This window comes from Musa acuminata, chromosome BXJ3-9 (assembly GCF_036884655.1).
Source record: "Musa acuminata AAA Group cultivar baxijiao chromosome BXJ3-9, Cavendish_Baxijiao_AAA, whole genome shotgun sequence".
NCBI classification, from domain to species: Eukaryota; Viridiplantae; Streptophyta; class Magnoliopsida; order Zingiberales; family Musaceae; genus Musa; species Musa acuminata.
In genome coordinates this window covers 4,633,786-4,656,648 of record NC_088357.1, presented here as the reverse complement: position 1 = coordinate 4,656,648, position 22,863 = coordinate 4,633,786, and the positions used below count along the sequence as shown (strand labels likewise).

The window sequence follows — 22,863 nt, the reverse complement described above, 5'->3', positions numbered from 1 at the left end:
AATAGAAAATAAATACAGATAACTGCCACGACAAATAATATCAGTACAATACCAATTTCAGCAACTGATCAAGCTAGAATGGCACTAGTATATCGGCAGTATATCAACCTGTACTGTCCAGCTTCACAAGAAAAAAAAACAATAATGAATTGAATACCGTCCATACCAATACCAACCTATATGGTTCAGTATGATCCTTAGTTGAACCAGTGAACACTAGTCCATACCGATTAATTACAACAAAAAATTGATTCCTTGATAGCATGTATCCATCCCTCTGTCTGACCATTGCCAACTAACATGTAAAGCATCAAGAATCAATATGCAACACCTTCTCTCCTAAACCCAGAGATAAAATATAACATCAACCACAACAATCTTGAGATACTTCACATGAAAGGAGCAACGACATGTAGGACAAAATATAAGAGGCAAACCAAGGAAAACATAATAGAGAAACCCTTTAACGTAAATTTCCCACTGGTGGGCATATCTCTTGTAAGAGTAACTAATGACAACCTAACAAAAGTAATAGAATGAGCAGAAAAATGAAAAAAAAAACTTTCATTGCCAAGATCAACAGGCATGCGCTAAGGATCAAACACAAAAGTAGACAACCATTTCCACAAAATATATACATGTGCACCTCGATTTGCTGCAGTTTAGCTTGGAAAAGCTTTTCTCTATCTTCATCCTGAAATATCCAAATAAAGACAATCTAAGCTTGAACACTATGACAAAAATACTTTAACATCAAGTAATATGACAAGACCATTCTTACCAAAGAAAAAAGATAAAACATCTTACCCTGAGAGTTTGCCCATCAGGAACAGGATGAGCAAGAAGAAAAACACGATCAATAAGAACAATGACAGGTTCCTTTCCAAGGCTTTTCCAAGGTACCTACACGAAAAAAGTAAATACTATAAGATGATTGATTTAATGCACTTAGACTGTTAGGCATACATGATGTCATTGCCAGTATATTTCTAAATTCAGAAACAAACAGCTGATAACCTGATACAAGCCTAAGGCATATGTGCATATATGAATTCATGATCTTAGAAAAATATACTAGCTGTCATCAAAACAATATCCCACTTAATAAAATATACACAAGTATGGGGAACATGAACATATTTTAATTAGGATGACTTAAGAATTAAATAATAAAAACATCCATGTCCATGATAATAAATTTAAAGGAGGAACTTACAGTAAAAATTGGAACCAAAAAAAAAAACACTGTGGACAAATAATAATATGGAAGAAACTAATTAAATCAGAAACCAACAATCAAGTAAACATGATAAGAAAAGATGTAGCAGGTGCTAAAGGTGCAAATAACAGAAGATAACTTATACTGCAAAAGCACATGAGTTCTTGCCATTTGTACGTTTCTAGCTCTCCCATTTCTACAAGTTATGCTTCAAAAGGAGCCAGATGATTATCTCCAGCCCTAAAGTTTTTCTTTTGATCAATAATACCTGGGTTTAGATGAGGTAGCCTGGTAGGTACAAACATCACATGGATAAAGGAGCAAATAACAGAAGAGAACTTCTACAATAAATAAAGCACATGAGTTCCCACCTTGTATATGGTTTCTAGCTTTACCATTTACACTAGTTTTGCTTCAAAGGGGACCAGATTATAATCTGTAGCCCTAATACTTGACTTATGTGGCCACAACTTTTTTTTATCAACGATACCTGGCTTTAGCCGCAATAAATTCTGCCACATATAAAACCATAGATCTCTGACCCTTCCTATATTAAGGAATTGAATTTCACTCAGTTCAGTATGGTCAAGCAGATATTTACCAGCCCTACTGCTGATCGGGCCACAACAATCAAAACCAGATGGTTCAATCCAGGTACAAGGCTTACCACCAGGGTTCTAAGTACCGGTCCGTATCGGCATATCGAGCTCTGCTCAATACAGTACGTACTGGTATGTACCGTCGATACACTACGGCATACCGATGATAACCATAAAACCTTAGAAATACCTTCACCTACCACGCCAAGGCATACCAATCGGTATGCCTTGGTAACGATCGAAGTACGCCTCGGTACCGGTCAAAACACTGGTACTGCTCAATAAAGGACGGTCCGCGTACTGATATTCTCTCGGACCGGCACGTATCGCCCTTACCGTATGGTACACATCAAATTTGAGAACCCTGCTTACCACTTGGTAATCCTATTGTACTAGGCTTACAACCCAGTATTTGACCATTACCACTCTGTACAGTACAGTGACCTCACCCTTGGTGAGTGGTAGGCCAAAAAGAATCATCAGGCACTCCTTTGGGCTGTGTTAAACAAACCCCTGCCTCCCACCCCCTCTTCCTCTCATCTCTCCCTCTCATGCATCCTCCCTTAAGAAAACAAGGAGCAAGGATCATTTATGATCCTATAATATGTAGTAAGCCAACAGAAGATAACCCCATGCATGTACATACTGGTAAAGAGCAGGTTACTTGGTAGACTTAGAAAATGGCTAATCATTTTTTTGGCACCTGTATATGCAGATAACAGCATGTCAGTATATTGCAACAATGAAAGTTCTCAAAAATAAGTTAATGGTAGATGAAAGGGTACAAAGGAGAGATATTACTGGTAGAATCAAGAAAAACAAGAAATGATAGAAGAAAATAAATGGAGAGCCTGCCAGCTGCAAAAGAATAGAATCATTGATGAATTAATCACAATGCAGAAAATCCTAAACTGATTCTTTCTATATATGTGCCCATATCATCTTACTGCTATGTTATACAACTCCTGGAACCTTTAAGAATTGAGACTCCTTAAGCCAATAAAGAAAACAAGTAAAAAACAAAGTAACAATTCTTAATCAGTTGGACCCTTACTGAAACTCAAATAGACAGATAAATAATTGTTTGCAGCGGTAACTAAGATATATTAAAATTTAAAAGAAGTACAACTATATTTAAAACTTAAAAGATAGCAAAACTTAATATGGTATCACTAAAAGTTAAAACAACAATTAAACCTACGTCAGGACGACCACCAATCACTTTTTAAGCAACATGATATTCCTTATATTATCAAAATTACAACTTAACCTGGTACATGAACAAAGATGTTTATGCAAATAAGTAGCATAGATTTCATTGAACAATTATAAATATAACTAATATCTTTTTTGGTGATAAATGTTCTAAATATACTCCTACAATTCTATCACAACGCACAATATCATGAAAAAAGAGGCAAGTTTTGTCAAACTTCAATAAGGATAAGAAATTGACCTCTATTCTTAATACCTACTTAGGCAAATTTATGCAGGTGCACGGATGAAAAAGAAGCAACTACACTGCAAACCTACCCTTAATGTTATTGTTCCAACAAATCCAGCTTTGACAATTACAGGAAGCCTCAAAGAATTCAATGCCTCGGCCTTCAGTTTCAAATCCTTAAGAACAACATCACCTTTAATAAAAAATAGAACAATTGATAAGAAAATTGCAATGTGGAGAAATAAAGCCAGATAAGATCGATTCTATGTATGTAATTAGCAAAGATGACAATCATAGAATCACTATGCAAGGAGTTGAAAATTAGAGACAAAAACCAGCAGAATTGGATGCAAACTAATGATATACAGACTGGCAACAATAAGTTACACAATGTTGTTTTAAAAAAAAAAACAGATAACATTTTTAATGAAAAGCACTAGAGAAAAATATGCAAAAGTCAATCCAGTCTATAAGTAGTTAAGTTTTCATTCAACCAAAGAAAGAAATAGCATATGAAGCCATTCGAGAAAAATTACAGAAGCCAACTAACAATTTTTTTAAAATAAACTAAATTTGGCAGGGAACAGTTAGAATTGCATGATGAAACAACTTCTGATACCCATACAGAATCTTGTCAGTAATAATTTTTAACAGAAAAACAGCCTGACATGTTACTTCCAATATGTTTCTACAATTACTTCCATGTGCAACAATAGTATCCATAATGTTTTTGTAACAATGTAGGAGAGAACCACTCAATTTTCAAAGAAGGAAGACATTGAGACAGCATCAGTATCACAACAATTGTGACGATTGATATAAATAAATTTAATCTGCAACATGTAACACCAAATGGAACGGATACAGGTAGTGAAATGAAGCCCCAACCAATCAGCTGAACTTTATTGTCAGATTCAGATCACGGTCCAGGTCAGGCAGAAATGATTTGGTAAATGCAGGATTCAGGTCCAAAGACCGATCAAGAACAAGAAACTAATTGATAAAACAAAAACAACATTAATTGTAAAGTGAAAATACTTAAAAACCAAGTTGTGGCTCAAATTTACTTCATCCTAAAAGAATTAATTAACTATTAAATTCAAAATTGTTTAATACCTAAGCTCCAATGGATTAAAGATAATATGGAAAGAGCATATGAAGGGATATGAGAGTTAAAACAAACAAACTGTAGAAGGCAAATAAATAAAAAATTCAAATTAGCAATCAAATTCTGCTAAATAATGAACATAAGAAGTTAAGAACCATGATCTAGTACCAAATCCTATTTGAAGCTTACTTTTTATTTTATGTACAGCTTATATTTTATCTTCCATAGCATAATGCAAATGATAAATATATTTCACATATTCACTGGTAATTTAAACAGGCCCAGATCCATCCATACAGAAAATAGACCCAGACCCAAACTTACAGTGAATAATAACTTCAACCCATACCCTATACATATGAACACAGTTCTATATTGGGGTCTAATTTGATCCAGATCAGGTAGAGACAATCTGAGTAAGAGTACTTCCACTAGACATAGTAGACATAGAAAAGGAAACTTTCCTTTTAAGGAGGACTAGAGCAAGAAAGGCAAAGAAAGGGATAAGAGACACTATTATTGCAATCAAGACAGTATTAAGGACTGGTAAATGATGGAAGAGATGACGATAATAATTAGAGCAAGAGAAGAGGGATTGCCTTCTTGGTAAATAATTCTCACTCAAAACCCAAAGTGTCATCTAAGAATGGCAAACCTAGTGGTAAATTGGTCAAGTAAATCCTATTTCCAAACGAATTTCATTAGCAGCTAAAAAAACAAACAAAGATATCAAAAACTCTGGCGATATTATATAATTTAAGCATGCTTTCAAATACAGAGAGTATCTATATTCTATAGCAATAGGAAGAAAGAAAGAAAGTGAAGCTTGCAATGATCATAACAAACTTTGCAAAACTCATGTAAGATGTACGAACCTTTCCAAACACTTATTCTAAGAGCTTCAACAGAAAGCCCCTCAACATATTCTCCCAAATATTTCCGAAGCAGATAGAGAACCTATTATAGTGACACAAAGCAAAGCTCATTAGGACTAGCATTTCCATATCATCTTGCATTAATATGACAGTACATGGATCATTGAAAGAGAACAAAATAAGTCAACCATCAATAATACAACAAACAATTAAATAAACAAAAAAATTATTCTTCAGGCTAATGTTTAACACGACTTTGATATGCATGCTGTTTTTACAGTATTTCAACATTTAAAAGTACAATGCTTTTTTAGGCATTAAAGAATTCATTTGTGCTTCTCCCTTGTGATCAGTAGTGTCATAAATAATACATATAAGTTCTTACAATGTCACGATTTCAGATTACTAAAGCATATCGCACTAGTAATAAACCACTCATTGAAGCTAGGGTGTTAAGTTGGATCTTTTTCCCAAGAAAAATTGAAAATCCCCTCAAGCAAAAGGAAGGGCACTGAAAGACAATCAAGGTTTTAATTAGTAGCATCATATAAAGTATTATTATTTAAAATTTTGTAAAAGTTGGAGATTATGGATATTCCTTGGTACACTTGAGATTTATGTATATGATATGTTTGTAGTTCTTTTAATCATTTCAGATAGATTATATTGACTAGCATACTATACCTTCACACAAGTTTTGCATCTTATGATAATCCTGATGCCCATTTAAGATACCACTAAGCATTGATTTTTTATGATATAGTAATCCAGATATCTTTTGCTATAGTTTATCTTATCATTACTTTGATTATTATCTTGCTTTATTTTTTATTTTTTTGTCATAATTGTGAAGCACTAGTGCACATAGACTCAAGCACAAGGCATCACAGCATCTAAAATAGAATGTTATGCCCATGACAACACATCACCTTCTTCTCTCATATTCCACTACATTGCACTTCCTTCCTTCCTTAGCATCAACTATCACTGACCTATCACCTCCTCCACCCTTGTTTTTCTACCTTTCACCCTGAACATGTAAGACAACCTCACACAACAAAAGCACAACTGTTGTAGCGGAACCCTCTCTTGACCGTGTCTGGTTCTACTGCATGCAGTAGTCATGACTATTTAAAGATCACTTTTCTCGTTCAACAATTGATTTAAATCAGATTAAAAATGAATAATGATTGTAGATAACCACTATGATCCTTTAGGGGAGGGGGCGTATGTTATTGTACTTCAAATATTAAGATTCCAAAATCCCAAACTGACCCCTTTCTCTTTCCCTTTTTTTTTTCTGGGTAACCTTTTCACTATGAATCAATGTGTGATAACACCATTCTTTAATGATAAAGAGCAAATTGGAAAAAATATCATTTTCAAAATGAAAGGCCCAATGTGAAATTGTTCCTTGTTTTGCATTTCATCTGATCGGCTTTCAAAGCCTCCGGGTATGCTTGGACTCACTTCTCTCGCTGTCTTTGTTAATGCCTCTCTTAGTCTTTGTTAATGCCTAGATTTTAGTTTCACAGCCAATGTTCATATCTATGTGACATTTTTCTTTATTGCTCATGGTTTTTCAACTTTCTCTAAATATTGGTCCAAGAAGATTATGTAGGATAAGTTTTGACGCTTGATAGGGGACTATTAAAGAACATTAAATTTCTTCAATGGTTCGATCAACTAAATTCCTATCCACTTCGAGTAATGCATTTGTTCGGATTTTCATAAATTTTGGTTGTTTAGTTTCTTCACGAAATATACAATGATTCCATTAGACCGGATTGACTGATGTTGAACATAAGGCTCTTCACAAGTCCAATATTCTGATAGTAGAACCAACTAGATACTTTCTGGTGGATTCTGTAGTGCATGTTTTTCTAAATGAAACAGAATCAATTACATCTCAAATCTCAACTTATTAATTGGTATCTCCGTTAACTTTAATAATGATGTTTAGATTAACAAACTGTATACAATTTTTAGAATTAGGTGACTGATTTAATTTATGTAAAACCATAGGGCCCCCATAAGATGAATTCTCCATCTTTGATTATGATGCTTTAGCTATTCTGAACGATTACTTCCAATATAATAGTTCGCTGACGGTAACCTACGTCTTAGGTAATGATGGATAGGGTTACGGCATGTGAAGTTCCGTTGCCTCTAACAAGTATAATTAGAAGAAATGCTACTCTAGCGAGATCACAGGTGGAACCAAGGATATCAGAGGTGCCAACGACCCAATTATCAGCAACACCATCGATCAAACATTGATATGCGCACGACCCATTGGGTCTTCCTATCGGCTCATATTTTGCCATCTAAATCAACAATAAACGAACGAGAAGAATCTTACGTGCGCCTCCAACATAGTGCCGCCCGAGAAAACGGATCACCGCGATTTGCTAAGCCCCGACGAAGACCGGCTCCATGCCCTAGCCTTGCCGCCCGAGAAAACGGATCACGGCGACTTGCTAAGCCCCGATGAAGACAGGCTCCATGCCCTAGCCTCGCGACCGTAGTCGCGGATCGGCGTCGATCTATGGGAATCTAAGAGACCGGCAATCGACGAGACGCGGAGCTCGGGCCTCGTGGGGTGGAGAATGAGGCGGAGGAGGAGGAGGAGACAAGTCGAGAAACAACCGAAGTGAGGGCGACGAGCGTCTCGTATAAGGAAGGGTGGGGGTGGGGCGTTGGAGAGAGAGTCGAGAAAACGGAACGGAAATGAGAGGAGGCAGGCCGGCACCGTTTTATAGCCGACCGTAAGGGATCCCGCAATCGTTACGGATGAGTGATTCGTGACCGTCCGATCTGATGGGCCACGTAAATCGAGGTTTGGTGGCGTTGGAAAAGAGTAATTGGCGTCACGTGGTAAGAAGGTAAGCGTCGCTGGTGCTTGAACCCAACGGCAAGTTAGTCTGGAAATTTCTGTTGCTCACATTTTTCTCATCCTGTGCGTCAGTCCTTAAATGTGAAGGATAATAGCATGCTATTTCACATAAAATTTAATTTTTGGGAATTGAAACCGAAATTAAATTTAATATTTTTATTTTTATATAATTCTAAAGCCCGATCATCACCAAACGGGACTCGGTCTCGATCATCGTGATCAATCCTATACGTCTTGATGGCCCAATTAGGGTAATATTTCTGCATCATACAGTCGGATTTGGCCATGTTCGAATTATCTTTTTTATTAAAATATATATCTGAAATTTTGATTATAAAGGCTTAAATTAAGATGTAGCGATATATCATCAGTAAATTCTTATTTTTTATTTTTTTTCTCTTACCCAAATGCCCACAACATCCTAAATAAAATAGCTTTGGTCATTTGCACATTGGAGCGATCGATTAAGTGAACAGATTTAATTGCAATGTTTTTATTTATATTTATAGTATTGTTGATACATTGATGAAAATACTATAGTCACATTAAAAAAATATGTGACTAATATAAAAGTCAAGTCTTTTATATTTTTATAAATAAATAAAAATATATTTTTGAAATTGCACCGAGAGTAAGAAAGTACTTTGTATTGTATCTTAAGTTAATATTTATTAATTATATTATCTTTTGTTTAAGTTTACAATGTTATAAATACAATAACAATAACAACAAATTCCTAAGTTCCAATTACATAATATTATGAATGATGAGATAAAAAATGATATAACAATATTCAAATATATCATATGATATAAATTTTTTTGCATATTCTAAAATATCAACCAATATATTTGTCTATTTGAAAACAATCATAAGTTAGTTTATACTATATTATGTGTCTTTATTTCAATTATAGTATATTTTGTATATACTTATTTCTAATATATTCACAAAATAATATGATGTTTTGGAATGTGCAATCTAGTATATTTTTGGAACCAAGGGAATAAGGGCACCGCTAGATAGAACCAAAGATGAATGATACCATGGGGGAAAAAACCCAAAATGAATAGTTATATCATCCTTTAAATATTTTATAATAAAGAAAAATTTTAAAAATAAAACACATGATTATTTATCTTCACGTAATAATATTAAAAAAATGATGATTGAATTATATCGACATTATATTTACGAGACTCAGGAGCATATCTTTCCCATAAGAAAGAATATTTATTTATTCGATCCCTAATTGAAATATTCAAAACGATCACACGATAATTAATCTTATCGATCGAATATTTTTATGATCAACATTTAGGAATAAACATTACAAATTTTTTTCACCCAATATTCCAATTGATAAGTGTAACATTTTCTTAAGGTATATTTTTAGAAAATGTCATGCATTTAATTTTGATGTAATGAAGCTTCAATGAAAGGCTTAATATGTGTATAAGAAGGTTTGGTTCGATTACTAACATGAATGGTATAATTTGGCTATATAACAACGAAATAAAATGTTTAAACAACCAAAACTGAGATCAATAACTTACCATTTGTTTGGTGCATGGAACTTTTGGTTGGAATTGCTCAATGTCCCATCAAATAATTTGATGATGTGAAACCTTCGAGGATTTTAATTATGATGTTCGAAAACATACACAAGTAATGCGCACAAAAGAATATATTTTGGCACATCAATATGACGACCGAGTCAGGATATTGTCTGCAATCAAATGTAATATTTACGGTAAAAAATAATTAAAAATATCAATTATGTATTAAAAATGTCAAGAAATATTATTAGCGTATCATCGAAGTATTATGAGTAAAATCATTGTTAACTCGTCATCTTGATATGCATGAATAAATTTGATATTTGTTTTATAAAACAAATATACTAAACAAAAATTACAAAATATCTAACTACATATGATTAGATAATAACACCAGATGGCAAGCAGGGTTGATTAAAACAACCAGAATTAAAACCCTTGTCGATTAATTAATAAAAAAATTAAATATAAAGATTCAAGAGAAAGGAGATAGTAGAACTAAAGATAAAAGAAAATAAAAGGCAAGCATAGAACATGTACTCATAAAAGGAATTCAAGATGATAAATTAATAGAATAGATCTTCATATAAAAATATAAAATATAAAATAATATAAAACTGGAGGAGAGTAAAATTTTAAAAGTATTAAAATAAAACAATAAACGAAATATAAAAGGGAAAATATTAAGTGGAAGATAAGAAATAGCACAAAAAGGTTTATGTATTATGAAAAAGATCGACTAAATAGAGAAGGATAAAAAAAATCTCACTTGATAAAAAAAACTTAACATAAATAAAAGCAATATATATTGTATACATATATATATATATTGCAAATAAAAGAGTTATCTTCATGACTTACTTGCAAAGAATCATTATCCAAATATTGAGAAAAATCTTTAAATATAATAAATAATTAATAAAAATTCTTGAAATATAAATATTTTGAAATGAAATACTATAATAAAAAATGTAATCCTTTTTCAGTAAATGATTTTTTTTTTAGGATAAGGGGAAAAAAAACGTCTGTTCTCATTGCTTCTGTCTTTTGTCGTTAGCTCGGACGCTTCGCCAATGTGATGGTACGAGACGAGTGGGGGACAATAAAGCACGCGTCACGAACAAAAACGCATGCAAACTTGTTGCAATTTGATTCATAAAAGAGCATGTATTACCGTCCATCTTACTTGTTTTAATCTCAACCGTCTACTGACCTTATACGAAAAAGGCCAGCAGAACCATATTTATTTAAAAGGACGGTTAAGATAAGAGAGAGTGGGATGGACGGTTTAAATAACCCATACATAAATCTGTTTTGTACCCAATCCAAACAAAAGAATCAATTCGCACGCGTGCTGCGAAATCAATTACTGACAGCGGCCCCGTATGGGTCGACCAACCCATCATCCGTCGCGGGCCCCACCAGTCCCCAATGTAATGGAAACGTTTTGGATCCGAAGCTTTTCCTGTTCTTAAATTCCACGGCGGCGATATCTCCCTGCGGCAACGCATGGCCAATTCTACCTCTCGCCGATGTGTTCTCCAGCTGGGGCTGCTGCTCCTCAGCGGTGGCTTCTACTTGTCCTCGTCGGCCCCCGAGGATGCTCGCGTCACTTACTTGCCAGGATTCAATGGAACGTTCCCATCGGCTCACTATGCCGGGTATCGAGTACTGATAGAATAAGGCCTTCTTGGTATTCGTATATTCTCGTTCTTTGATCTTTTTTCCCCTTTTCTATGCGGGGAATAGATTTGTGACTGTAGATGAGGACCATGGGAGGAAGCTCTTCTACTACTTTGTGGTCTCCGAGAGAAGCCCCTCCAAGGATCCGGTGGTGCTCTGGCTTAATGGCGGACCGGGATGCTCCAGCTTCGACGGCTTCGTTTATGAGCATGGTACAATGGTTACGTGAATGCTATTCTCCAGACTAATCCTTACAGAATCTTCTGTTATATTCTCTTCTAATTTAAACTCTTGACGTGATGTATCACTCTCTAGTATCAAAAGTCTTTGAATAAATGAGAAGCCAATTTACTCTGAAACTGTAGTTAGCACGGGAAAAACACCAGCTTTTTCAGTATCGTGGATCCTTAGTTTTAGTCTGCATAACAGGTCCATTCAATTTTCAATCGGGGGTGGCGAGTGGGAGCCTTCCACAGCTGCATCTTAATCCTTATAGTTGGTCGAAGGTCCGCCATTTTGATTTGGATTGGGAGCTTGGCAATTTTTATGGTTTCCCTGCTTCCTGATCATTCTGATGAATTTTGGATCTCAGGTCTCTAACATCATCTATTTGGACTCTCCGGCTGGAGTAGGAATGTCATACTCGACGGATCAGTCGGACTACAATACTGGGGATCTGAAGACAGCTTCTGATTCACACACCTTCCTTTTGAAGGTGTGAATTAACATATTCAAGTAGTACTTTTAGAAAATAAAAAAAAGTAGTACTTTGGTCCAGATAACATAAATAATTTTCCTTTCAGACTTCTGAAATATAACAAAACTATATCTGAAATTTGATTCTATCTACATCAGTTGTTTTGTATGCTTTATCTAGCAGGAGCCTAATTCTTTTCCTTCCCACATAATTTGATTGTCCATGCAGTGGTTTAGGGAATATCCAGAGTTCCTTGAAAATCCATTTTACATTTCTGGAGAGTCGTATGCTGGAGTTTACGTTCCAACTCTTGCTTCTGAAGTTGTTCAAGGTATGGTACACTATTTTAGAGGATGTACACTATTTTAGAGGATATGATTAGTTTCTTCTTCTCTGTCTTTGTTTATTAATCAAAGTCTCTTACAGGAATTAAATCTGGCATGACGCCTACTCTGAATTTCAAGGTCGGAATATGTTGAGCACTTTGTTCTCTTTCTCACCATACACGAAGATATACCTTTAACACCCTTATTCTCCATACAGGGCTATATGGTTGGAAACGGTGTCACTGATGAGGCATTTGATGGTGATGCTCTTGTACCATTTGCATATGGAATGGGTCTTATATCAACCAACTTGTTTCAGGTATTGTTTTCACCATGCCAAGTCACTGAATGCATTTTCTGAAGCTACTAAGATTCACAATAGGAGTTTCTTAATTCTTAATTCTTAATTTCTTATAATGCTGAACTTGATTTTAATCTTAACTTTTAGGTTAACATAGCTATCGCTTAGGTGGATATTCTTATCTGCTTGTTCATCATGCAATTTCATTTGCTTTTTAACCCAGTTATAAGATTGTGTGCTGCTATTCAGGAGGTTAATACTGCTTGTAAGGGAAGCTACTGGAATCCAGAAAATGAAATCTGTGAAACCAAGCTAGCAAAAGTTGATAAGGTTATAATTTTTTTTTTTATTCTCAATCAATTATTTTTTCCTAATGATACATAGAGCTTTTCATCCTTCATATCCAGGCACTTGAGGACCTCAACATTTATGATATCCTTGAACCATGCTACCATAGGCCTGAAATCAGGAAAGTTACCGTTCGTCATAACAAGTTGCCATCAAGTTTCAGAAGATTGGGGGAGACCAATCGACCACTGCCTGTTCGAAAAAGAATTTTTGGTCGTTCTTGGCCTCTGAGAGCTCCAGTAAGAGAAGGACATGTCCCGACATGGCCAGAACTTGGTAGTTCAGTTCCTTGTATGGTAAGTACTATGGCATATGTGAATTTGACGAATTTGTCATTTGGCTGCTAAATAATCTTGAGGTTTAGGTTATGAGCCTGTTATTCAGATCTGTCCAATAATTGACATGGATTTTTTCCCCAAATCTGACCCAATTCCAAAGTCCGATCCTTTTCGTAATTCTTCAACAGAATATAAACACAAATACCATTAATCTATATAGTCTATGTTATTTTTAAAATTTATTAGATTGGTTGTATATTTCTAGTTATTTAGACGCTATTTTTGTTCATAATGTTATTGTTTTTTGACCTTTTCTCTTTGTCCCATGTTTTTCAAAGTATTTGGTTGAATGAGTTCTCATACCTTCTTGCTCTATATATTGGTCTATCTGTTGTTGCACGGTTAGTACTGGCACAACCTTTCATTTGGTTTCTGACTATTAATAGTCCAATTATATTCACTGATTTACTCTTATGTGTGTAAATGTCTTAGAACATGCTTGACTGTGTATTATAACTTTTGTACCCAACCCATCATGATGGCTGGGCATAAATCATCATTATCTTCTTAGTTGTGGGTCATTATTCAATACAAATATTGTTTCATAGCCATGTCTGTATAATTATCCTATGTTGTAAATTCATTGATTAGGAATTATACTCATAATTAGCAAAATTTGATACCCCAGATGAAAGATGATGCTGAAAGTACTGGCTTTGGAGAGATCAACATCTACACTTATCTTTAGATCATATTGGTTATCTTGCATCATTTGCGATTCCTAATCTTGACTATTTTGTAGGATGATGAAGTTGCAACTTCATGGCTGAACAATGAAGCAGTGAGATCTGCAATACATGCTCAACCGGTATATGATCCAGAGTATAGATAAGAAGTTATAAGGCAATTAATTACTTAAGTACTAAATTGTTTGTCTTATATTCTTTTGCCTCTCATATGAAACAATTCAGGTAAGTGTAGTGGGTCCATGGGAGTTGTGTACAGATAATATTTCCTTCCAGCATGATGCTGGAAGTATGATCAAGTATCACAAGAACCTTACATATGGTGGTTACCGTGCACTCATATTCAGGTAACTTATCCTTGCAGAAATCTGTGGTATTCTTTTGATATGTTTCAATTAGAACTACAAAGGCAACTTATATTGTTCTGGTGGTGGCAGAGCCGCAGAAGCAGTGATATTTTTCCCATTCAGACCATGTTTAAGTTTCCACAAAGTTGAAATAGTTTCTAGTTTGATTATGCTTTGCATTCAATTGTTTTTGTTTATTTATGTCATCTTGGTGAGATCATGGTAAGAATAACAATCTACTTTGCAACTTCAGAAGTGCCTGGTTCATGCATCTTGCACTTAAATTTGGTATGCACTTCATCCCTCCACTTCTAGGGAAGCCTTCTCCCTGCAAATGTTTTTCTATAGTTGGCAATATGGTCCAAACATAATCCCCACGCCTCAACTTCCATGATCAGTAGTGACACCTTTGATATTACCAGTTAATTTTAAAGCTATTGCTGTTATGCTTTTTTTTTTTCCGATAGAAAGCCACATGCAAACCCCACTAACTCTCTGGCTACTGGGGTCTGGGGCACCGATATTCAGCCAATAACCTGCATGTGAGATGTCTTGTCCATGGCTCCAAAGTCATATCTTGTGCATGACTCCAAAGTCGTGGCCTTTTGGTAGAAATCATGTACTATGTGTCATTTCTTTGTATCATTGCTGAATTATTTGCTTAGGTTGAGCTTCTTAATTTCTTATTTTCTTTCTCAAACTTTGTTATTTCTTTATATAATTAGTTTTTTTTTTAATTATTATCATTTGATTTCTCAGTAAAATAGGTGTTAACTCTGGATCCTGCCTCAATCATATCAGTGAAAGCTTGAACTATAGATCCTGGCTCAAACTTTGATTTACTTTAAAACCAGCTTCTGTTAAAAATTTTCATTATTTTGGTCTAAAAGTCGTGTTAACCAAAAGAACAATCAGTTTGGTTAATTGTGTGATGCCGGCCTTTGATGGCTGACTTATTGCATGTTGTTGATGATACCGGCAGATAATTTTTTCCTAACTTTTATTTGGTTTTTCAAGCTTCTTTCTCATAGACCCCTTTGTCAAATTTTACAATTTCCCACCAAAATTGCAACTTTTTACAAGGATTCACCCATATTTCATTACATGTGCTTTTCAGTCTTGATGATTGTCAATCTTTAGAGATATCATGCCCAGTGCATCTGTGAGCAATGCATGTACCAAAATAATAGATGGTATTGGCTTGGGATTTCTTGGCAATGCTTACAGACCTATTATACATGTTCTTAGCACTCACATGTTTAGTTCAGGATTCCTCTTACCCAATCCAATTAAACTTGGGCTTATAGTAAATCAATTCTATATTGATCAGGGAACATCTAGGATAGCCAACTTAAGTATGATCATCTTGTCTAGCCCTGGCTACCTAACCCCAACCAACTAGGCTAAAGATTGATCATCTCAGATCTGCTAAACCTGAGTCTGATAAGACCTGGAAATTATCACTTGCTAATATCCCTGAACCAAAGGGCCTTTACTATCTTTTAATGCTATCATTAAAACTTCCTATCTGATTCAAATTATCTGCAGAAAGCCATAATGTTATGGTCCTCCTATACCTTCCCAAAAATGTTTGCTAGATCATTGCTTCTTTTGATGAATATTTACTGTTTCTTTTACTTCAGTTGTCGGTTCAACATTTCAAATAAATTGTTTCACCTTCAAATTTAAAAATGATGGCCATTTTCTAGGTTAAAATTTCCAACTGTTTGGATTGGCCTTTGGTGAGATGATGCAATTTTGTTCCTCTGTGGCAGTGGCGACCATGATATGTGTGTACCTTACACTGGTAGCCAAGCATGGACTCGGTCACTGGGATATCAAGTCCTAGATGAGTGGAGACCTTGGTATTTCGATAAACAAGTTGCTGGGTATGTGTTTTAACCTCTTGTCAGTCACTCTCTTACATGCTTAGACACATTAAAGTATATGCTTATGGAAAAATTCTTGGTGCATCAGAGTTGATTAGCTTTCAATTCTTGTATCATGATTTATATTGTAAATGACATGGAAATATTTTCCATAGCATGTTTGAGGGTACAACATTCTCTTTGTCTTCTATAACAAGATCCATCTTGCGACTCCCAAATATATACCACCAAAAATGAACCTAGGGAAAGAAATATCCATTGCATATTTAATTGATTGTAAATTGTTACACTCATTCCTTTGGTCGATTTTTCCTACAGATACACCCAAGGCTACGAGCATAATCTTACCTTTCTTACCATAAAGGTAGGCATGTCAACTTGTTTTATATCCTCAAGTAAACCGTCATTAGAATGATACTGCTGTCAACTAAGATCTGTTTCTTCAGTCATTTGTAATATGCTGGCAATCATAAGTTCCTCTAAATGTGATGATCAGGAATTGCTCCTTACAGTATAGATATTCATTGTCTTTTGATCAGCATAATTTTCTTGCAGTATCTTTCGCTAATACATTTTTTGTGATCTTGTTGCAGGGTTCTGGTCATACTGTTCCTGAATACAAGCCGAGAGAGGCATTGGCCTTCTACGCACGTTGGTTGGCAGGCGGAAGTATTTGAAACAGAAAATGTTCAAATTCCATTGCATTCCTTCATGGAATCATGTGTTTGGTTAAATGTGACCCACAAAATTCGGTGCACCATGAGGAAATTGTTGCAGCTAATTTCGATATGTTTGAATTATAGTTAATCTCTTACAATCCTGCAATGTCAAACTCCAAGGAGACAATTATATTATGTCAGAATGCACTAACTTTTGTACTACATTCCTTCCAGCCATAATTTCTTTGCAGAATGATGCTGATGCTATATAATCTTCATGGAGCTTATTCATAACAGTGGTATAACATGAGTTTCCATGCCAAAGCTATGGGAAATGGAACTTAATTTAGTAGGGTTATGCAACATCTAAATTCATGATACTAAGTTTCAAAGGAGAAGTGTATTCCTTTGATGAAGAACTTCCCTTTTTCAATACTTTGATATGTTTTTAAGACATCAATACTGTCTATTCACTCTCTCCCTGCCACTCTGCTCACTCTCAGCAGTCACTCGCTTCAGCTACAAGGATGAGTTGTCCCACATCAGGCTATATCTCTTCTGCAACTTTCTGGATCAACATCTGCCATATACGAACAACTTGACGCAATTTGTGATCCAGACAAAAAAGGGAGAACAAAAGGGTATATTTACACGTCACTCGATCCACTTGCCAGCTGATCAAATCACATTTATCCATGCTGGCAACCTCATCCAAAGCTGTAGTCTTCTTCGTACAAGATCTGTCAGGACCATCTTGCTGGATCTCATCCTCAATACTTACTAAAAGATTCTTCCTTGCTGTCCTCTTGTCATATCCTTTCTGAACCTGCATAGACATGAAGTGGAATGATCCCAACTCACTAAAGTCGAAATGATACATAATGATGTGCTTGTGGGAAGGCAAAACAATAGCTTTCACAATTCATATAAAGAGCAAGAGATATAATAAATAAATAAATAAATAAATAACATAGTACAGTTTACAGAATACAGAACAATGATCAGAGTAAAACAATGATCAAGTAAAGCATTGATTCCTCAAATTAATTAAGGACATGACAATTATAACAAACCACATAAACAAGTTGGAATTGTACAAAAACAAATGCAATCCTACACACTGACATTTGACATTTGACATTTGGAGCTCACGGAGAGATCACCTAGACGTTTGAATACAGTCAGGCTGCTCTTCTCGTGAAAAAAAGGAATTCCAGCTGTAGATTTCTTTAATTAGTCCACGAGACCACTTAAGCCACTGCCAAGCTAGTTGCTAACTTTTGGTGGTGGTTGTCAGCTTCTAAGCAGCAGTAATTTTGGCAGTATAAATAAGGTATGCATTTGGGACACCTCTGTACAGCACAAACAGTCGCCAACCTGCGTTTGGGTGCCATCATCACAGGAGCGTTGTTGATATGATTGAGATCTAGTTGTCTTTTTCTTGATCTTCCTTATACTGCTGAATCTCGGTGCAAGCTCCGAGTGTGCTAGATTGGTCCAAAGAAGTTGACCCTGCAAGTTCCATGCCATCCAGTGGCCCATCGCCTTCATTTGTCCGTTCAATGGAGGAACCATTAGATGATTCTACATCAAGGAAGAGGCAGACCACAGCACAGTCATCTATCTTTGACGTAGGATACTTGATCCTCCAGGCTCTGACTGCTGTTTCAACAAGATATCGAGCTGCAGAGGACCTTGTAGGAGCAGTATCAACAATCTCTACCACCTCTTGATTGGATAATACATCCCAGACCTGACGAAATCAGCTATAAACATGTAAGGTTAATTCTTCAAAAACATGATGGCATCTTAGTCATGTTAATTTGATAATCATAGAGAAAGCATTTAACACTAAGTTCAGGAATTTTGCTGGATACATGGAAATAGGGTCATGGGAAATCATAATACATCTCACCCCATCGGTGGCCAAGACGATAAACTCATCTTTTTCAGTGACACGTCTATATGTAATCTCAGGCACAGAAATCAGGCCAAATTTTTTCAAACAAAAATCACCGAGAGCTCGTGCCATGGCTAAGCCTGGGGAATCGATATTAGGGAGCCAAACCCGAGCCACCTCCGGCTCATCCCGGAGAGCAAAGACACGGCCCCTACAACGCCTAATTCTTTCCGCTTCCCCTGTAAAAGAAAAGCACAATGTTTGCATTGAAATATCCATAGGAGAACAAATGAACAAATTAAACAAGTAGCAAACTGGTGATAAAAAAACAAATGGCAATCCTCATCCATCTAAGAAGTTGCTCAAATGAGAGGAAATACCAAAATAGAAGAGGAAAAAGAGCAAGACCAACGGCTAGGTCCATCCAAATACATATAGTTAGCAGTTATCTTATGCATCAAAATTAGCTTTTTTGAGGTTTTAAACAAAATTATGTAATATTTAGAGAACAACAACGAAGTACTCTCAAACAAAGTATCTTATATCAAATCTGGTGCTCAATGTAATCGTATTTCTAAAAATATGATTTCTTTTCCATCTGCCAATGACAATCACATGGATGATATTTGATCAAATAGTTTTACAAGATTGTCCCATTTGAAAAAACAACCCACCATAAAAATTGTGCCACAGAACGAATGACTTGTCACTTTCCGCCATTTATAAATGTCATAAAATTTTATAAGGAAAAGATGAGGAATGAAGTCATCCGTTGAACCCTCACCGAAACAGAAGAAATTTCTTTAAAAATATACCCATGTAGATTTGTCAAATTATGCATTTGCCCCTCTATGTACCTACTTGCATAAATACCCTTATAAATTGAAATTATTAATACAAATATCCTTGTGATCGATAGACATTATAGCAACAGAAAGAGCCATCAATCACACCAGATGACTCTCAACTGTCATAATGTCGAGACTAGAACTTCTGAAGATGTATAGAAACTTCTAGAAGGCACCTATGCTAAAATTTACTTCTGTAAGGGTAAACATGAAGAGTACTAAGTGGAAATTCAAGACATTTTGCAGCTTAGGTTTGCAGTAACTGACATTTAATTAGACTTAGTTTGGTACATATGGACGGAATGCGAATAAGGTATTGGTGCACATAAATTGTGTTATTAAGGTATCTATGCAAGATATTTTTGGAGGAGCAATTATGTAATTTGTCAAATTTGCAGGAGGATACACACACACACACACACACACCCCATTCAGGATGTAGGTATACCGTATAACACTACTTATGAAGATATAACCATTAATCCATCACTGTCTGTTCACTTTGCAAAGTATCTTATTAAAACAATGTAAATAAAAAATTGGATGAGGCTCCTTTCTAATTATCCATAAATGGGTTGAAAATGCACCTAAAATATGATAGAATTCAAGAAATCATCAATCACCGAAGCAATCATTGTCTAACAGTCGCTCCAAGGGAATCTCACGACAGGTAGAACAAGAGAGATGATCAACAGCATTTACCTACATTTGTAATAAGTATTCATATAGTCATCCTATTATTAAAATAAATAGTTCAAATGACAGGCATCCTCGTAGTCACAAATTATTAAATATAGTCATCTTATAGATTCAAACATCACAGAAAGTATAACAGCCATCTCTGTTGATAGCTGTCCAAAATGGACTACATAAATACACATGCCAATATGAGGGAGTGCGTTTATATAAAACATGCATAAGCATTATTTGAATTATGAAGAGTCAAAAAACAAAGGAGGAGAGGAACACACTGGGAAGATTTGGTTTGAGGTCCACAGTCAACTGAACTGGAATCAAGGAGTTATTATGATCTCTAGTGCCCAGTACTGCTCTTGAGTCTCCAACATTTCCAATGACAAGATCTTGGCCCTAAAGATGGATGAAACAAATATTATCACACACAAAAAAAAAATCTAGCATTTGTTCAGAACTAAACATAATACATTGATACTTCATCATTCATTAAAAACTAAGATGGAAGCTAATAGCTAATAGCTTATAGTTAACCTGCTTGACCAAAGTGACTGCTGTTGTCCCACTATAAATGCACTCAATATCAGGATGCAATCTCAATTCTTTATCCACTACCCTAAAAGCTTTTAAGAACGAGTCTTCCAATGTTGTCAAGGTTTCTGAATCCTTGTCCGTTTCTTCAAAACCAGTGAGAGCTCTGGATTCTTCATCGAGGAACACAGATGATGTTTCCTCTGAAATCACGCTACCAGGATTGCCGATATTGTTCTCTATGACCTCATCATTTCCTGTATTTGCTTCCCAACTGGCACACAGCTTTAGAGGGAGAATATCTCTCACTTTCCTTGCCACCATGTGGCCGTTTGGACCATGACCATCAAAAACTCCACAAAAAACAGTGTCACTTCTATTGCCAAAATTCTGCATGCAAAAGATCAAATTGTCCAGAGAATATAAGATAATGCCATTGTACAAAAAAAAAAAGATAATTCCAAACCATTGAAGAGCAGGAAGCAAATGGTATTCGACATGTACCATATGCTAAAATGCAATACCTAACAAATGATAAAGTAGGAAAAAAAATGATGCAGCCCATGGATTTATGTTATAAACGGTTTAGAACCAAAGTACTTGTGTTCAAAACTTGATTACATATTCTGTACAATAAATTGCAGTCATTGACATCCAAAAGAGCTCTTAAATCCATTTACATCAACTGAATGCATACCACAATCATTCAGTTATCAAAAGGGAAAGTTTACACAACCAATATCGATTGAACAGAAGCAAAGAACACAAGCATTCGATCATAACAAAGAAGCTATTTAATAGGCTGAATCAGTATTTTATGAGATTTATTTCCAGAATGCATCTGAAGAGCAAATTAAGCAAAAAGGGATACCTACAAAAGCCAATAGGAGCATTACATGGCAAACGTAGAGACAAAGCATCACCTAACATGCAATAACAGCGACTCAAATGTATAAATCCAAATAACAGCGGAAGGAATCTGAACTAACCTCCCACACGATCATGGCGTCCTGATTGGTCCCCTTCTTGCCCTGCTGGGTGAACAGAGACGCGGCACTGGATGCGCCATTGAGGAACATCCTCCCGGGAATCCCATGGAGTTGCTGCTCCTCCTCCGACAAGCCACGCGGCCGCTTCCTTGGGCCCCTCCGATGCCGCCTGGCCCCTGTCGCCGGGGACGACGGTCGAGAGTCGCTGCTCCGGCCATCCGACGACAGACAGGAACCCATCGGAAGGGCCCTGATCACATCCAGTATGCACTCCAGAGCAGCCAGGCAGCGAAACAAAGCGTTTCGGATTGGCGAATCCGTGGAGACCCCACGAAAGTTACGCCCCGCTGACGCTCCTCGATCCGATCGATCCAATTTCTTCCCCCGCTCAACTTTGTCCCTTTTCTGGAATTTTTTTCTTGGAAAAATCGATCGAATACGTGAAGGCTTGAGATTGACAGACAGCAAACGAGAACATCATCGTCAACAACAACAACATATGAAAAAGACGAATGCGCCTATATGATCACGTAAAAGGAAGGATTTTTATTCGAGAAGGATAGGGGCGGATTGCAAGACACACAACAACAATCAAAATCTAAATCTTGAACGGAACATCACAACAACAACAACACAGAAACAAGCAATAAATTCGTGCGCAGGATTCGTTCTTGGGGAAAAAAAGAAGAAGAATTTTCCTGAAAAGAAGGAAGTGAAGAAAGTTATGATATGCAAAGCAGGAACAGAACGAGGAGGAGGTGGAGGTGGGAAGAAGGATCTATTCTCAAAGTATCGGCTTTTAAAGGGGTTGAGGGTAGAAGGCAAAGGCAGATTCCATCCCGTTCCTTCCTGTTTACTCCTTCCCTCCTAACCTTTTCCTCTTCATCGTCTTCGTCTTCGTCTTCCAACTTCGTCCAATTCCGTGGCT

The 22,863-nt window shown here is 36.0% G+C and overlaps 3 protein-coding genes across 4 annotated transcripts in view; 1 reads left to right on the top strand and 2 right to left on the bottom strand.

The window, feature by feature from the left end:
• LOC135649688 (uncharacterized) overlaps nt 1-7,980 on the bottom strand; it is a 78,199-nt gene extending 70,219 nt beyond the window's left edge. For both annotated transcript variants that reach the window (XM_065168329.1, XM_065168330.1), the window contains exons 1-5: nt 7,608-7,980; nt 5,246-5,327; nt 3,352-3,455; nt 808-903; nt 647-694 (exon numbers count right to left, since the gene is read on the bottom strand). In XM_065168329.1, the coding sequence (XP_065024401.1) occupies nt 647-694; nt 808-903; nt 3,352-3,455; nt 5,246-5,327; nt 7,608-7,622 (345 nt within the window). In that variant the 5' untranslated portion in view covers nt 7,623-7,980. The remainder of the gene's footprint in view (nt 1-646; nt 695-807; nt 904-3,351; nt 3,456-5,245; nt 5,328-7,607) is intronic.
• A 3,176-nt stretch (nt 7,981-11,156) lies between these two features.
• On the top strand, nt 11,157-17,196 carry LOC135649930 (serine carboxypeptidase 1-like). The gene is made up of 14 exons (XM_065168906.1): nt 11,157-11,361; nt 11,450-11,595; nt 11,813-11,889; nt 11,976-12,098; nt 12,309-12,411; nt 12,507-12,544; nt 12,624-12,725; nt 12,957-13,037; nt 13,115-13,351; nt 14,136-14,201; nt 14,305-14,426; nt 16,202-16,315; nt 16,634-16,679; nt 16,909-17,196. Exons 1-14 carry the CDS (start codon nt 11,210-11,212, stop codon nt 16,990-16,992), a joined length of 1,491 nt encoding a protein of 496 aa, XP_065024978.1. The 5' UTR covers nt 11,157-11,209; the 3' UTR covers nt 16,993-17,196.
• A 721-nt stretch (nt 17,197-17,917) lies between these two features.
• LOC135649657 (probable protein phosphatase 2C 33) lies at nt 17,918-22,863 on the bottom strand. Its single transcript, XM_065168260.1, has 5 exons — nt 21,936-22,863; nt 20,950-21,336; nt 20,694-20,811; nt 18,890-19,113; nt 17,918-18,727 (listed from the first exon to the last, which is right to left on the bottom strand). Exons 1-5 carry the CDS (start codon nt 22,173-22,175, stop codon nt 18,401-18,403), a joined length of 1,296 nt encoding a protein of 431 aa, XP_065024332.1. The 5' UTR covers nt 22,176-22,863; the 3' UTR covers nt 17,918-18,400.